This window comes from Erythrolamprus reginae, chromosome 11 (genome assembly GCF_031021105.1).
Source record: "Erythrolamprus reginae isolate rEryReg1 chromosome 11, rEryReg1.hap1, whole genome shotgun sequence".
NCBI lineage: Eukaryota > Metazoa > Chordata > Lepidosauria > Squamata > Dipsadidae > Erythrolamprus > Erythrolamprus reginae.
In genome coordinates this window covers 10,038,605-10,055,640 of record NC_091960.1, presented here as the reverse complement: position 1 = coordinate 10,055,640, position 17,036 = coordinate 10,038,605, and the positions used below count along the sequence as shown (strand labels likewise).

The following is a 17,036-nucleotide window of genomic DNA, read 5'->3' as shown; positions in this document are numbered from 1 at the left end:
CCTCGCTAGGAATCTCATGGGAGGAAACAGGATCGGAAAAGGCAGGGAGAAGCCTCTGTGGGGCCCCTCTAGGAATCTCATGGGAGGAAACAGGATCAGAAAAGGCAGGGAGAAGCCTCTGTGGGGCCTCTCTAGGAATCTCCTGGGAGGAAACAGGGCCAGAAAAGGCAGGGAGAAGCCTCTGTGGGGCCTCTCTAGGAATCTCCTGGGAGGAAACAGGGCCGGAAAAGGCGTGGAGAAGCCTCCATGGGGCCTCTCTAGGAATCTCATGGGAGGAAACAGGATCGGAAAAGGCAGAGAGAAGCCTCCGTGGGGCCTCTCTAGGAATCTCATGGGAGGAAACAGGGCTGGAAAAGGCAGGGAGAAGCCTCTGTGGGGCCTCTCTAGGAATCTCCTGGGAGGAAACAGGGCCGCAAAAGGCAGGGAGAAGCCTCCGTGGGGCCTCTCTAGGAATCTCCTGGGAGGAAACAGGGCCGGAAAAGGCAGGGAGAAGCTTCCGTGGGGCCTCTAGGAATCTCCTGGGAGGAAACAGGGCCGGAAAAGGCGGGGAGAAACCTCCATGGGGCCTCTCTAGGAATCTCCTGGGAGGAAACAGGGCCGGAAAAGGCAGGGAGAATCCTCCGTGGGGCCTCTCTAGGAATCTCCTGGGAGGAAACAGGGCCGGAAAAGGCAGGGAGAATCCTCCGTGGGGCCTCTCTAGGAATCTCCTGGGAGGAAACAGGGCCGGAAAAGGCAGGGAGAAGCCTCCGTGGGGGCCTCTCTAGGAATCTCCTGGGAGGAAACAGGGCCCACTCTTGCTCCAGTATGCTGGTCAGCCTTACCTCCACGTTGCTCAGCCAGTGTTGGTACGTAGCATTCATCTCTACCTCGTCTGCCCCTCTGCCAGGAAGAACCAAAGAAACACATCAGAATTTTAAAGAAGAAGCTGGTGTGTGTTCACACATGACATTAGACCCGTCTTGTTTTCTCAGCCAAAGGAAACATTTGCAAAAGGGTGAAAGAAGGGCCCTTACGGAGAGATCCCAGAGATGCTGTTCTCAAAGAGGGTCTTCAGGAATTGGAAACGCAGCTGGCAGCTTTCACGGACATCCCTCTAGGAGGGGGTGGGGGGAAAGAAGAAAGGCATTAAAACCTGGGTTGAGCCTTTGATGCAATCTGTATCTTTCATTTTTCCATTATTTTAGACTTGACTTTACCGTGGTTGTTAACCAATGCAAGAGAATTGGTATTCCAATTGTTGTGCCGGGCTCTATGGTATGAGTCTCCCGAGTCTCCCGAAAATTCAAGGGTAAAAATTTCAGACACACACACACACACACTTGAAAGTTCAAAAACAATGTTCTTTATCCCAAAATTCAAAAGAAACAAAGCACCCTTTTTGTATTGCAAGGAACACTCGTCCCAAAACAACCTTGTAGGCTGTACAATACCCTTAATCAGTCCTTAAGTATTTTTCTTTCTTTTTTTAAAATATAATTTTTTATTGTTTTTTTAAGAATTTTACAAAAAACAAAACAGAAAGCATAAAGTGTACCATCACCATACAGGAAAAAAAATCCCTTCACCAGGGAAGAATCAATTTTGTATCCTTCATTTGCTTTGTCTCTGGGTTACATTGTTCATTCTTTATAGAGTGATTGAATTTCCTTAAGTATTTTTCTAGCAGCTGTGAAGAAACGTCACAGCCCTCCTTCTTCCAACGAAGTGAGACACACACACTTTGCTCTGCTTTGGTTTCCAAGTCGTGAAAAATCAACAAAGTTCGGAAACAGCAAGGCACAGTCCTGAAGAAACAACCATCAGATAATCTTCCACAAGGGCCAAGCCAGCACGCTGCTATTTATATCAGCAGCTCTAATTACTGGAGCCCCACCCAAACACAGGTGGCCTCTCTTATCTCCTGTAATATTTCTTCAATTGGTCTCTTCTATGCATAATTCTGCGCCTGCGTGGGTCTAACACTTCCTCATCCGAATCGACCAAAGATAATGGAGATTGGCTTTCTGGGCTATGTGCCAAGCCCTCCTCTTCCAAGTCTCCCCCGCCTTCTTCTTCGTCCAAGGAAACTGCACTACCTGACTCTGTCGGCAACAAAACAGGCCTATGACATGTTGATGTTTCCCCTGCATCCACCTCCACATTCCTTGGGGCAGGAGCTGGGCCAGAGCCAACCACAACACCAATATTCAAAATTATATCTTTTATGTACACTGAGAGCATATACACCAAAGACAGCGCAGCAGGTAGAGTGCTGTACTGCAGGGCCACTGAAGCTGACTGTAGATCTGTAGGTCAGCGGTTCAAATCTCATCACCGGCTCAAGGTTGACTCAGCCTTCCATCCTTCCAAGGTGGGTAAAATGAGGACCCGGATTATGGGGGCAATAGGCTGGCTTTGTTAAAAAGAGCCCTGAGTCTTAGGAGAAGGGCGGCATAAAAGGTCCCACAGAGTTGGCCTTCTCTGGGTCCCATCGACCAAACAATGTTGTATGGCGGGCCCCAGGGGAAGAGCCTTCTCTGTGGCGGCCCCGGCCCTCTGGAATCAACTCCCCTCAGAGATTAGAACGGCCCCCACCCTCCTTGTCTTTCGCAAACTACTCAAGACCCACCTTTGTCGCCAGGCATGGGGGAGTTGAGATATTCCTTCCCCTAGGCCATTACAAGTTATGTATGATATGTTTGTGTCTATGTTTGGTTTGTATAATAAGGGTTTTTAGTTGTTTTACTAAATTGGATTGTTACATGTTGTTTTTTATCATTGTTGTTAGCCGCCCTGAGTCTGCGGAGAGGGGCGGCATACAAATCCAATAAATAATAATAATAATAATAATAATAATAATAATAATAATAGACTAAATAAAATAAAATAAATACCTTGTGTGTCCAATCACACTTGGCCAAGAACTTAATTCTATTCTGTTCTATTCCATTCCATTCCTTTCCAATAAAGAATTCTATTCTATTCTATTCTTCTATCAGAGTTGGGATGGACCTTGGAGTCTATCGAGGTGGCCAGATTCTGTGCAGCAGCACTGAGGATTGGCCAGTAATGGCCCTAACATCAAGGACTGGGCACCAAAAACTATTAATATAGTGCTGTTGCAACTTTGAATGATCGCCCAACTTCTTCCCAAAACAGTGAAACCCAAGTAATAACTAATAATAATAATAATAATTTATTAGATTTGTATGCCGCCCCTCTCCGAAGACTCGGGGCGGCTCACAACGATGATAAAAACAATATTATAGTGGCACAAATCTAATATTAAAAGAAATAACTAAAACCCTATCATATTAAAACCAGACAACACATACATACCAAACATAAATTATAAGGAGGCTGGGGGAAAGATGTCTCAAATCCCCATGCCTGGCGGTATAGGTGGGTCTTGAGTAGTTTACGAAAGACAAGGAGGGTGGGGGCAGTTCTAATCTCCAGGGGGAATTGATTCCCGAGGGCCGGGGCCGCCCCAGAGAAGGCTCTTCCCCTGGGGCCCGCCAGACGACATTGTCTAGTTGACGGGACCCGGAGAATGCCAACTCTGTGGGACCTTATCGGTCGCTGGGATTCGTGCGGTAGCAGGCGGTTCCGGAGGTACTCTGGTCCAATGCCATGTAGGGCTTTAAAGGTCATAACCAACACTTTGAATTGTGACCGCAAATTGATTGGCAGCCAAGTATAATTGAAAGCCTTTCTCACTCTTTTTTCCCCCTGCAAAGGAGTAAATCAGGCCTTACCAGGACTTCAGGCTCCAAGATGGAGAACCGAACCTCTGGGTGTTTGCCACCAAAATCCACGACCGTGGTGGCTTTCCTGAAAGAAAACCACACGAGAGTTTTAGATGGACCTCTGCTTTCCATGCTTGAATGCCAGAGATATGTTTTCACCAGGAGGCCAGCTAGCTGAAAAAAGATCAGCCTGGTTCACACATTGTGCTAATTCATAATGTAGTTCAGGGCTCCCCAAACTTGGCAACTTTAAGACTTGTGGACTTCAACTTTCAGAATTCTGGGATTTGAAGTCTGTTCTGCCTGGACAGGCTGTTGAGCAGCAAGGGAAGACAAAACACACACACAGAATACACAAAATATATTGCTTTACAAATTGGCTGAGAGCGGCAACGATGGCAGAAGAATAGAAACATAGAAGACTGACGGCAGAAAAAGACCTCATGGTCCATCTAGTCTGCCCTTATACTATTTCCTGTATTTTTATCTTAGTATGGATCTATGTTTATCCCAGGCATGTTTAAATTCAGTTACTGTGGATTTACCAACCACGTCTGCTGGAAGTTTGTTCCAAGGATCTACTACTCTTTCAGTGAAATAATATTTTCTCATGTTGCTTTTGATCTTTCCCCCAACTAACTTCAGATTGTGTCCCCTTGTTCTTGTGTTCACTTTCCTATTAAAAACACTTCCCTCCTGGACCTTATTTAACCCTTTCACATATTGAAATGTTTCGATCATGTCCCCCTTTTTCCTTCTGTCCTCCATACTAGACAGATTGAGTTCATGAAGTCTTTCCTGATACGTTTTATGCTTAAGACCTTCCACCATTCTTGTAGCCCGTCTTTGGACCCATTCAATTTTGTCAATATCTTTTTGTAGGTACTGAACATAGTATTATTCCAAATGTGGTCTCACCAGCACTCTATATAGCAGGATCATAATCTCCCTCTTCCTGCTTGTTATACCTCTAGCTATGCAGCCAAGCATCCTACTTGCTTTCCCTACCGCCTGAGTGCACTGTTTATGGCCAAAAGGTTGTGGTTATCTACCAAGCTGATAACGAATGTCTCAAACCCCAAAAGGTTTGTAAAGAATGTCTCCAAACTGGGCTGCGGCGTAGGTACTCACTCTATTGTTCAAGAGCTATAGTCTTTCAAAACACAAGTGCAAAAACTAGGTTGTTTTCCAAAGATGCAATATGTTGGGTTAGAGACGGAACTCCGGATCTGTTTCGTTGTCTCTGTTAAACCGCAAACGATAACTCCTGCAAAGAGCTCTTCCACAAAACCTCCCCTTTTAAGTCTGCTGCAGGATTCCCTAATTACTCCCAGCTGTGATTAAGATCTTTGTCTGGGTCTGTGCAGCTGCTCCTGTCGTCCCGTAATCCTACGCACCTGGACATTGAGAATGGGGTCATTAATCACCCACTCCACATCCAACCCAGACAAGGCTCGAACTGGGGGTTCCCCAGGCACTGCAGGGGCTTCCACCTCCAGCACCTTCAGTTTCCATTTCTCCTTCCCCCTCACCGTCTGGACCGTCCAAGAGCCACACAGATCTCCGATGCTCCGATGGACCGGCTCATGTTACCAGAGGAGCTGGCCATAAGCCAACCACAGCAAAGTCCACAAGTCTTAAAGTTGCCAAGTTTGAAGACCTCTGATGTCGTTGGTTAAGTACCGTTTAGCGAATTTGGTGTCTTTCATTAACATGGACTTCTACTCCCATAATACAGTGATACCTCATCTTACAAACGCCTCGTCATACAAACTTTTTGAGATACAAACCCAGGGTTTAAGATTTTTTTGCCTCTTCTTACAAAGTATTTTCACCTTACAAACCCACCGCTGCCGCTGGGATGCCCCACCTCCGGACTTCCGTTGCCAGCGAAGCACCCTTTTTTGCACTGCTGGGATTCCCCTGAGGCTCCCCTCCATGGGAAACCCCACCTCTGGACTTCCGTGTTTTTGTGATGCTGCAGGGGCATCCCAGCAGTGCAAAAACGGGTGCTTTGCTGGCAACGGAAGTCCGGAGGTGGGGTTTCCCAGCGAGGGGAGCCTCAGTGAAATCGCAGCATCACAAAAACACAAGAGGTCCGGAGATGTGGTTTCGAGGACTTTGGTGTTTTGCAATGCTGCGATTTCACTGATGCTCCCTTCGCTGGGAAACCGTATGCCCGGACTTCCGTTGCCAGCAAAGCACCCGTTTTTGCGATGCTGGGATTCCCCTGCAGCATCGCAAAAACACAGATGTCTGGAGGTGGGGTTTCCCATGGAGGGGAGCCTCAGGGTGATCCCAGCAGTGCAAAAACAGGTGTTTCAGCTGGCAAAAAGGGTGAATTGCATGCATTAATCGCTTTTCCATTGATTCCTATGGGAAACACTGTTTCGTCTTACAAACTTTTCACCTTAAGAACCTCATCCCGGAACCAATTAAGTTTGTAAGACAAGGTATCACTGTACCTTAATCATGCTAGGATTCCACCCTGGTGGAAATTACCATCTAGGGATGGCTGCCTTAGCGTAGCGCATGAATCCAGTATATTGTGTCTACTCGTGGTTAATTAAGCCAGAGTTTCGTACGCGTGAGCCCCAAACCACCCTTTTCTCTCCCATCACACTAAAGCTCCACCAACGAGGAAGCCACGTGATCCCATCCTGCCGAGGAACTGAGCCCGTACTTCTCCATCTCTTCCAACTGCTCCAAACGTCCCTGTACTTGGGCATTTTTCTTGTGCAATTCTTGTTGTTCTGCTGTGACCCGTGCGGAGTAGGCCTCCAGGAACAAGCGGCGGCGTTTGGCCTCCCAGATCTGAGTGGCTTCCTGAGTGCTCTCTAGATGCCAAGGAGAACAAGATGTCACAAATCAGGGCGTGCAAACCTGAACAGCTGAACCTTTATGTATGTATGTATGTATGTATGTATGTATGTATGTATGTATGTATGTATGTACATCTTTCAGCTGTGGCGAGTGGGGCGTTTGCCCAGGTTCGCCTGGTGCACCAGTTGCGGCCCTATTTGGACCGGGAGTCACTGCTCACAAGTCACTCATGCCCTCATCACCTCGAGGCTCGACTACTGTAACGCTCTCTACATGGGGCTACCTTTGAAAAGTGTTCGGAAACTTCAGATCGTGCAGAATGCAGCTGCGAGAGCAGTCATGGGCTTCCCCAGGTATGCCCATGTTACACCAACACTCTGCGGTCTGCATTGGTTGCCGATCAGTTTCCGGTCACAATTCAAAGTGTTGGTTATGACCTTTAAAGCCCTTCATGGCACCGGGCCAGTTTATCTCAGGGACCGCCTTCTGCTGCACGAATCCCAGCGACCAGTTAGGTCCCACAGAGTGGGCCTTCTCCAGATCCCGTCAACTAAACAATGTCGGTTGGCGGGGCCCAGGGGAAGAGCCTTCTCTGTGGCGGCCCCGACCCTCTGGAACCAGCTCCCCCCCAGAGATTAGAATAGCCCCCACCCTCCTTGCATTTCGTAAGCTCCTCAAAACCCACCTCTGCCATCAGGCATGGGGGAATTAAGATAATCTTTCCCCCTAGGCTTCTACAATTTATGCATGGTATGTTTGTATGTATGAGTCACTTCGGGGATTACTGGTCTCGAGTGGGCTCTCCTTTTTCCCCCTGCTGCTGCACTCCTTGCTTTTTCCCTCTTTCCTCCTTCCGGGCTTCAGATGAGCCTCCCTCTCTCCTGCCTGGTTCCCCTCCAGCCTCTTGAGGCCAGGAAGGAGGAAAGAGGAAAAAAGCAAGGAGCGCACAGCAGCAGCCACAGCAGCAGGGGGAAAAAGGAGAGGTGAGCCAAGCCGAGCCGCGTCAAAGCGGTCTGGGCTGCAGTCTTTTTCCCCTCGCGAAGCTCTCACTCCGCCCGCAGCCGAGCTGAAAAGGCACCGTGCGGTGATAATAAGCTTGTAACGCTCTCTCGGCTTTCCAATATTTTAAAATCCCTCTCCCTCCCTCCCATCCTCCTCCACGGAAAACAGCAGGGAGGTTAGCACTGGCAGGAGTTGCAGGGGGCTCTCTTCTCAAGAGCTGATCGGCACCCGTTCGCCTAGCTACCCAGACTGAGGCAGGGGGCGACCCAGGAAGAAGAGCGTGGGAAACGCGAAGCAAATTGTCACCCCAGCGAGCGACACTGGTGAGATTGTAAGTCGAAGACTTAACAGTTCCCTTGAAAAATGATGTCTGTTCAAGCCACTCCCACCCAGTCACATGGCCAGCAAGCCACTCCCACCCAGTCACATGACCATCAAGCCACACCCACAGTGTGGCAGTAAAAATTTTGGCTGCCCATTACTGTATATATGTATGTATGTACAGTGATCCCCCGAGTTTCGCGATCTCGATCATTGCGAAACGCTATATCGCGATTTTTCCACCCGATGACGTCACTCCCTTCCTTTCTCATCTTTCTTTCTCTCTCTCTTTCTCTATCTTGCTTCTTCCTCTCTCACACTCTCTTCCTCCCTCTCTCATCTCTTTCTTTCCTTCTCTCTCTTTCTCTATCTCTCCCCCTCTTGCTCTCGAGCGGCGGGCGGCACCCAGGGAAGGTTCCTTCGGCCGCCCACCAGCTGATCTGCTTGGCAGCGCGGCAGCAGCGAGGAGCCGAAGATGGGGTTTCCCCGCCGCCCAGGCAAAGGGGAAACCCCAAGATCGCTTGCCGCTTGCCCGTTTGCCCGCCCGCCCGCTAGCCGCTCGCTTGCAGCACGGCAGCAGCGAGGAGCCGAAGATGGGGTTTCCCCGTTGCCTATCTCTCCCCCTCTTGCTCTCGAGCGGCGGGCGGCACCCAGGGAAGGTTCCTTCGGCCGCCCACCAGCTGATCTGCTCGGCAGCGCGGCAGCAGCGAGGAGCTGAAGATGGGGTTTCCCCGTTGCCTGGGCAACGGGGAAACCCCATCTTCGGCTCTTCGCTGCTGCCGCGCTGCAAGCGAGCGGCAAGCGAGCAGCCGGGCGGGCGGGCGAACGGGCAAGCGATCTTGGGGTTTCCCCTTTGCCTGGGCGGCGGGAAGACCCAGGGAAGGTTCCTTCGGCCGCCCAACAGCTGATCTGCTCCTCAGCGCGGCAGCAGCGAGGAGCCGAAGATGGGGTTTCCCCGTTGCCTGGGCTGTTGGGCGGCCGAAGGAACCTTCCCTGGGTCTTCCCCGGGTCTTCCCCGCCGCCCACACGCAAACTCCACCATCTGCGCATGTGTGGCCATGGAAAAAGGGGCGCGCATGCGCAGATGGTGTTTTTACTTCCGCACCACTACATCCCGAAATATCGATTATCGCGAGGGGTCTTGGAACGGAACCCTCGCGATAATCGGGGGATCACTGTATTTATTTATTGATTTATTTATTTGACTTTTATGCCGCCCCTCTTCTAGGATTTGGGGCGGCTCACAACATATAATAAACAATATACAATATCTCAGATCCAATTAATTAAATGTAAAAGTCTAACTCCCCAATCCCCCCCAAAAAATCCATTAAAAACAATCATTCTCTCAACACAAGAGGGCAAGAATCTAATCGCCCCAAGCCTGACGGCATAAGTGAGTCTTAAGACTCTTACGGAAGGCAAGGAGGGTAGGGGCAGTACCAATCTCCAGGGGAAGCTGATTCCAGAGGGCCAGGGCCACCACAGAGAAGGCTCTCCCCCTAGGTCCCGCCAAATAACATTGTCTAGTTGATGGAACCCGGAGAAGGCCAACTCTGTGGAACCTGACCGGTCGCTGGGATTCATGCGGCAGAAGGCGGTCCCATAGGTATTCTGGTCCCATGCCATGTAGGGCTTTATAGGTCATAACCAACACTTTGAATTTTGCCCGGACACCAATTGGCAGCCAACGCAGACCGCGGCGTGTTGGAGAGATATGTACATGTCTGGACAAGCCCATGACCTGCTCGTGCGGCTACATTCTGCACAATTTGCAGTTTCCGGCCGCTCTTCAAAGGTAGCCCCACTTGCTCTATTTGATGCTGGGATTCAGCCAAAGGGGATTATAAACACAGCCCAACAGTCCGAAGGGGTTCACAGTCATAGTTCCCTCTAAGCTGAGCAGTGAGCAATCGCTCACTTCAAAATCATCATCAACTCAGAGTTTTCCAAACCTGCCCAGAAGCCGAGAGGGAAAGAGTGAGAGGGAAGGAGAGAGAGAGGAAGAGAGGAAGAGAGAGAAACAGATAGAAAAAAGAGAGGAAGGAAAAGAGAAAGAAAAAGAATGGGAGTAAGGAAGAGAGAAAGAAAATCAAAATCTAGTTTGAAACTAGCTCAACTATTTAAGTGGCATTGTGATATTGATAGAATTGCCCTATTATGAGCTCACTGTTATAGACACACAGTACAGTATTTTATTTTGAAATTCTCGGAGGCAAAACAGGGTGGGTTTTTTATTTGTTTGTTTGTATGTTTGTTTGTTTATTTATTTATTATTTCTGTGCCACCCAGTCCCGAAGGGACTGCCGCTCAGACGCTGTACTTTTCCGCCCACCCCCCCCCCCCAAAAAATAGAGGGAACACTGTTCACAGTGGAGTCAAAGTGGGAGGGGGGGGGTTTCCCACCCTTTGCTCTCAACTCACCACTGGCGACGAACTCACGCTGTGCCAATTCCATCTGAAGTCCCAGCTGTTGATTCTCTTCCTTCAAGCAAGAGATGGCCTGGATTAGTTGATTGCGACGTTCTTTGTCTGATTCAGAGTCACTGGGCTTGTCCTGAGAAGAAAGATCAAACCATAACGTTATCAAGAAGGCCACCTATCCATCTTTTATTCTTGCTTCCTATTTTGAGGACAGCCAAAGAATTATCCCTCCCGCTCCTTCTTTAAAAGGTCTGAAGTTGGAAGCCCATCCTTGCTGTTGTTGTGGTTGGCTCTGGCCCAGCTCCTGCCCCAGGGAATGGGGAGGTGGATGCAGGGGAAACTTCAACATGTCACAGGCCTGTGTTATTGCCGACAGAATCAGTTCAGAGTTTAGTTTCCTGGGACGAAGAAGAAGGTGGGAGTGACTCGGCAGAGCAGGGCTTGGCACACAGCCCAGGCAATCTCCCTTATCTTCTATAGCTTCAGATGATGACATTTTGGACCCACTCAAGCACAGAATTATGCGTAGAAGAGACCAAGTAAGAACATATTACAGGAAATAAGGGAGGCCACCTGTGTTTGGGTGGGGCTCCAGTAATTTGGGCTGCTGCTATAAATAGCAGCATGTGGGTTTGGCCATTGTGGAAGAATATCTGTTTGCAGTTTCGTCAGGAATCTTGTGTGCTGGACTTTGTTGCTTTTTCACACCTTTGAAACCAAAGCAGAGCAACATGTGTGTGTGTGTGTGTGTCTCACTTTGTTGGAAGAAGAAGGAGTGTGAAGTTTCTGCACAGCTGCTAGCTAAGTACTTAATGACTGCTTAAGGGAAATTGTACAGACTACCCGGTTGTTTTGGGAAGAGTGCTCTTTGCAATACAAAAAGAGTGCTTAGTTTATTATGGCTTTTGTGATAAAGAACATTGTTTTGAATTTTCAAACGTGTGTGTATGTCTGAAATTTGTACCCTTGAATTTTTGGGAGGCTCCTATCAGAGAGCCCGGCAGAACAGCTGTGATGGACATAGTCCTCTCTGTAAGACCAGAAACGTTCTTGCAAGAACTTGTCGCAGAAGATGGCCCATGCCATTCACACCTCTTTACATTAGCTGTCAGCAATCTGAGACATGGATGTTTCCAAGTGGCGGAAGCCATATCCTTAATTGTCCTGCTATTACTGGATTTCCACTGCCACCAGCTCAAGGTTGATGGAGGACATAGTAGTCTAACATCGGGAGAGCTACACTTCCTCATCTTCAGCCCAAACATCTGCAGACAAAGCCATTTTTACCTTGTTTTGTTCCTACTCACCTCACTTTTTTCCATCTGCCGATACCTGTATGATAAAAATTCAAGGATACAAATGTTTAACTTATTTGGAAATCCTTCGGGCTGGGCCTTATGTAAGATATTAAAACCAACATGTTTCTTGGTAGCAACTGGTCAAAGGAAGACGACTGTGCAACAGAAAGACATCTTTAAAACATGGCAAAATTTGCCTTGGTGTGTACATCAGCTCAATAAACATTGACCAATTGCCATACTGGTTAGGACTATTTTTATAGGAACAGCTATAGCAAAATAATTTTGCTAGTCAAAATGTCCCCACGGAGGCTTCTCCCCACCTTTTCTGGCCCTGTTTCCTCCCAGGAGATTCCCAGAGAGGCCCCACAGAGGCTTCTCCCTGCCTTTTCCTGCCCTATTTCCTCCCAAGAGATTCACAGAGAGGCTTCTCCCTGCCTTTTCCTGCCCTATTTCCTCCCAAGAGATTCCTAGAGAGGTCCCACAGAGGCTTCTCCCCACTTTTTCCAGCCCTGTTTCCCCCCAGGAGATTCCTAGAGAGGCCCCATGGAGGCTTCTCCCGGCCTTTTCCAGTTACAGAGACTCGGATTTGTAAGTGGAAAATATCTAGAAAAGTTCGTAAGTAGAGGCGTTCTTAGGTAGAAGTACCACTGTACTGTTATTGCAATAGCTTTCATTGTTTTGCTCCAACCAATAGGAAGTATTGAGGGAGGAATAATCATGATAGCTGAGGGGTTCGGGGTTAACAGAGTCCGTTTGGAGTTGGGCGGCTTATGAATCAAATCAAATCAAATCATGAATCCCAGCGACCAATTAGGTCCCACAGAGTTGGCCCTCTTCGGGTTCCGTCAACTAAACAATGTCGTTTGGCGGGACCCAGGGGAAGAGCCTTCTCTGTGGCGGCCCCGACCCTTTGGAACCAACTCTCCCCAGATATCAGAGTTGCCCCCACCCTCCTAGCCTTTCGGAAGCTCCTTAAAACCCACCTCTGTCGTCAGGCATGGGGGAATTGATACTTTCCCTCCCCCTAGGCTTATAAAATTTTATGTATGGTATGCTAGTATGTATGATTGGTTTCTAAATTGGGGTTTTTAAATTAACTTAAATATTAGATTTGTTTACATTGTATTATTATTGCTGTGAGCTGCCCCGAGTCTGCGGAGAGGGGCGGCATACAAATCCGATTAATAAATAAATAAATAAATAAATAAATAAATAAATAAATAAATAAATAAAATTAAAATAAATAAATAAATAACCTCTCAAGCCTTTGGATGGTAAGTGAGATAAAAACTGGACTCTATTCAGAAAAAGGGTTAAGAAAAGGATACCACAGTAAATTCCCACGAATCTTCTTGACAGTCCTGCAATGTAAACAAGATGAAAGTGTTTAACAGAGCACAGGATACACCCTGAAAAATGCGCTTAAGGTGCAGAATAATGTGGGTCAAAATAACAGAAGTCAGGCCCAGTGTCGGGAATGTTTATTTATTTTATTTATTTATTCAATTTTTATGCCGCCCTTCTCCTTAGACTCAGGGCAGCTTACAACATGTTAGCAATAGCACTTTTTTAACAGAGCTAGGCTATTGCCCCCACAATCCGGGTCCTCATTTTACCCACCTCGGAAGGATGGAAGGCTGAGTCAACCTTAAGCCTGTGATGAGATTTGAACCGCTGACCTTCAGATCTACAAGTCAGCTTCAGTGGCCTGCAGTACAGCACTCTACCTGCTGCGCCACCCCGGCTCACTGGAGTGCTATCTATATACCGTATTTTTGGGAGTATAAGACACACCTTAGTTTTGGGGGAGGAAAACAGGGAAAAAGCAATTTGACTACCAGGCCTTCATCTGGCTAGTCTTTAGTCTGGTCAGCTTTAGGACATTAGTATGCTGGTTTTGAGCCTACGTGTTTGCTTTTTATCCCCTGGTTGGGGATAAAAAACAGTTTCTAAAACACTTCTGTCTCTCTGCAGAGAGAAGAATGAAAAAATCAGGCAAAGGGACAATCGCTTTGTCAGCAAAGGGGATACAGTGATCCCCCGCTCGTTGTGAGGGTTCCGTTCCAGGACCCCCCGCAACGAGCGGGTTTTCGCGAAGTAGCGCTGCGGAAGTAAAAACACCATCTGCGCATGTGCAGATGGTGTTTTTACTCCCACAGCGCTAGCGAGGAGCCGAAGATTGGGGGCGGCGCGGCTGTTTGCCGCCGGCATGGGGGGCTTCCTAGCAGCCCCCCAAACCCGGGTTGGGGGTCCGGGGGGCGCTGGCTCTCGGCGCTTTCGAGCTGAGTCCGGGAGCGAATTCGCTTCCGGACTCAGCTCAAAAGCGCCGATAGCCAGCGCCAACGAACGGCTTGTCCACGCTGGCTCTCGGCGCTTTCGAGCTGAGTCCGGGAGCGAATTCGCTTCCGGACTCAGCTCAAAAGCGCCGATAGCCAGCGCCAACGAACGGCTTGTCCACGCTGGCTCTCGGCGCTTTCGAGCTGAGTCCGGGAGCGAATTCGCTTCCGGACTCAGCTCAAAAGCGCCGATAGCCAGCGCCAACGAACGGCTTGTCCACGCTGACTCTCGGCGCTTTCGAGCTGAGTCCGGGAGCGAATTCGCTTCCGGACTCAGCTCAAAAGCGGCGAGAATGAACGGCGTGGGCGGTCGAAGGGCAGGCGGCAGCGAGGAGTTTGCGTGGGCAGTGGGGAAACTCCTCGCTGACGCCAGCAAGAGGGGGAAGACCCGGGGAAGCCGCCCAGCAGCTGATCTCCCGGTTGCCATCTACGCATGCGTGCCCATAGAAAAAACGCATGCGTAGATGGTATTTTGACTTCCGGGTTGAAAAATCGCGAAGTACCCTGTTCGCAATTGTTGGGGACGCAATAAACGGGGGATCACTGTACTGCAATGACTGTAGGTGTGAAAAACCTTCGTAAGTCACTTTTTTCAGTGCCGCTGTAACTTTGAAAGATCACTAAATGAGCTCTTGTAAGTCAAGGACTACTGTATCCGATCTCCATTTTTGTATACCTACCTCTGATGATGAACATGTTGGATGATATATTTCCAGATGTCAGCACACTGACCTGAGCACATTCTGGGGGTGGAGAATGAGAGGGAGGAAGAATTAAAAATCCATGATGTCGATAATTATATTAAATTCACATATTTCTCAAAGTATTTCCATATATGAACTCCAAGCTATTAGAACCATATCTATAATCCTACCCTGAAACAGTATTAATATGTTGTCTGTTAACTATTTTATTTATTCATTCATTCATTCATTCATTCATTCATTCATTCATTCATTCATTCATTGGATTTGTATGCCGCCCTTCTCCGTGGACTCAGGGTAGCTCACAACAGTGATAAAAACAATATATAATGACAAATCTAATAATTAGAATCTAAAATAACAATTGTACATTTAAAAATCTAAAAGCAAGGAACCCCAATATAAAAAACATACATACAGTCATATCATGCACAAAAACTACATAGGCAGGGGGAGATGTATCAGTTCCCCCACGCTTGACGACAGAGGTGGGTTTTAAGGAGTTTACGAAAGGCAAGGAGGGTGGGGGCACTTCTAATCTCTGGAGGGAGCTGGTTCCAGAGGGTCGGAGCCACCACAGAGAAGGCTCTTCCCCTGGGTCCCGCCAGACGACATTGTTTAGTCGACAGGACCCGGAGAAGACCAACTCTGTGGGACCTAACCGGCCGCTGGGATTCGTGCGGCAGAAGGCGGTCTCGCAGATATCCTGGTCCGGTGCCATGCTTGCACTACTGCAAGCTACCTCTGCTGATCACGGGCTGCCAGCAGTTTGGCAGATCGAATCTCAGTAGGCTCAAAGTTGACTCAGCCTTCCATCCTTCCAAGGTTGATAAAATGAGGACCCAGATTTTTTTTGCGGGGCAATATGCTGACTCTGTAAACCGCTTAGAGAGGACTATAAAGCAATGTGAAGCAGTATGTAAATCTAAATGCTAATGATTAGTGCAACATTCAAAGCGATGATAAAGTTATTCAAAGTTCTAAAACTATACGACCCCACTGTATATAATCAACCGATTCTTCATTTGCAGTCAAGGGCCAATTAAATTATTATTAAAAATAATAATACGTCAATCACCGTGTTAAGATACAAGCGAACATACATAGCCCTGGTAGGAGAGGAGTTCCACCCTCTCTAAGCCTACCCTCCACATCGGCAAAAAGAATCCAAACCTCATATATAAACTGAATAAACAAATTCTCACAGCCAACCCACACTCAGTAAAAGACCTTGGAGTACTAATATCAAATGACCTAAGTGCTAAAGCCCACTGCAACAATATCGCCAAAAAGGCTTCTAGAGTTGTTAACCTGATCCTACGTAGCTTCTACTCCGGCAATCTCACACTACTCACAAGAGCCTACAAAACTTTTGCCAGACCCATCCTTGAATACAGCTCATCTGTCTGGAACCCATACCACATCTCGGACATCAACACCCTTGAAAACGTCCAAAGATATTTCACCAGAAGAGCCCTTCACTCCTCCACTCGAAACAGAATACCCTACGAAAATAGACTAACAATCCTGAGTCTAGAAAGCTTAGAACTACAGTGCCTAAAACACAATTTAAGTATTGCCCACAAGATCATATCATGCATCGTCCTACCGGTCAATGACTACTTCAGCTTCAACCGCAACAACACAAGAGCAAGCAACAGATTCAAACTTAATATTAACCGCTCCAAACTTGACTGTAAAAAATATGACTTTAACAATCGAGCTGTCGAAGCGTGGAACTCATTACCGGACTCAATAGTGTCAACCCCTAACCCCCAACATTTCTCCCTTAGACTATCCCCAATTGACCTCTCCAGGTTCCTAAGAGGTCAGTAAGGGGCATACATAAGTGCACTAGTGTGCCTTTCGTCCCCTGTCCAATTGTCGTTCCTTTATCTCATATATCATATATATTTTCTTCCTTTCATATATTTTATCCTCTATTTTTACATATTATCTTTATATATATTACTTCGTGTCTATTTTCTTCCATATGTTTTGTGTATTGGACAAATGAATAAATAAAAATAAATAAATTAGCAACGCTTCACCGCATTGCTTGGCAGGTTTATTCTCACAGCGCCCGGGACTTTAGGGAGAGCACTCTGCAGATGCTCAGAAACACTCTCGCCCCTTTCCATCGGTTTTCACCCACCTGCGCGCGTCTCTCTCGGAGGGAACTTTGCCCGGAGGAAGCTCCATTTCTTCAGCCGCCCAGCGCCTGAGGTCCTGAGCCAGCGATGTTCCCGTCCTCTCCGCCTTTTTCCCCGCGACTTTTGCCCCGCTCGCCATCGCCCAAAACAGTCTCAAATTCCGGCGCCGTTTTCGAGACGGACTCCGCCTCCCGCAGAGCATGTTGGGAAATGTGGACCCCCCTCCCCGCGCGGGGCCTTCCTG

At 48.0% G+C, this 17,036-nt stretch overlaps 1 protein-coding gene across 1 annotated transcript in view; it reads right to left on the bottom strand.

Annotated features, from left to right (window-relative positions):
* HAUS5 (HAUS augmin like complex subunit 5) overlaps nt 1-17,024 on the bottom strand; it is a 33,993-nt gene extending 16,969 nt beyond the window's left edge. Inside the window, exons 1-9 of the mRNA XM_070763969.1 lie at nt 16,795-17,024; nt 14,616-14,678; nt 12,928-12,960; nt 11,606-11,630; nt 10,299-10,431; nt 6,412-6,565; nt 3,738-3,813; nt 1,014-1,093; nt 822-879 (exon numbers count right to left, since the gene is read on the bottom strand). Of these exons, the coding sequence (XP_070620070.1) occupies nt 822-879; nt 1,014-1,093; nt 3,738-3,813; nt 6,412-6,565; nt 10,299-10,431; nt 11,606-11,630; nt 12,928-12,960; nt 14,616-14,678; nt 16,795-16,994 (822 nt within the window). The 5' untranslated portion in view covers nt 16,995-17,024. The remainder of the gene's footprint in view (nt 1-821; nt 880-1,013; nt 1,094-3,737; nt 3,814-6,411; nt 6,566-10,298; nt 10,432-11,605; nt 11,631-12,927; nt 12,961-14,615; nt 14,679-16,794) is intronic.
* Between the last annotated feature and the right edge of the window lie 12 nt (nt 17,025-17,036).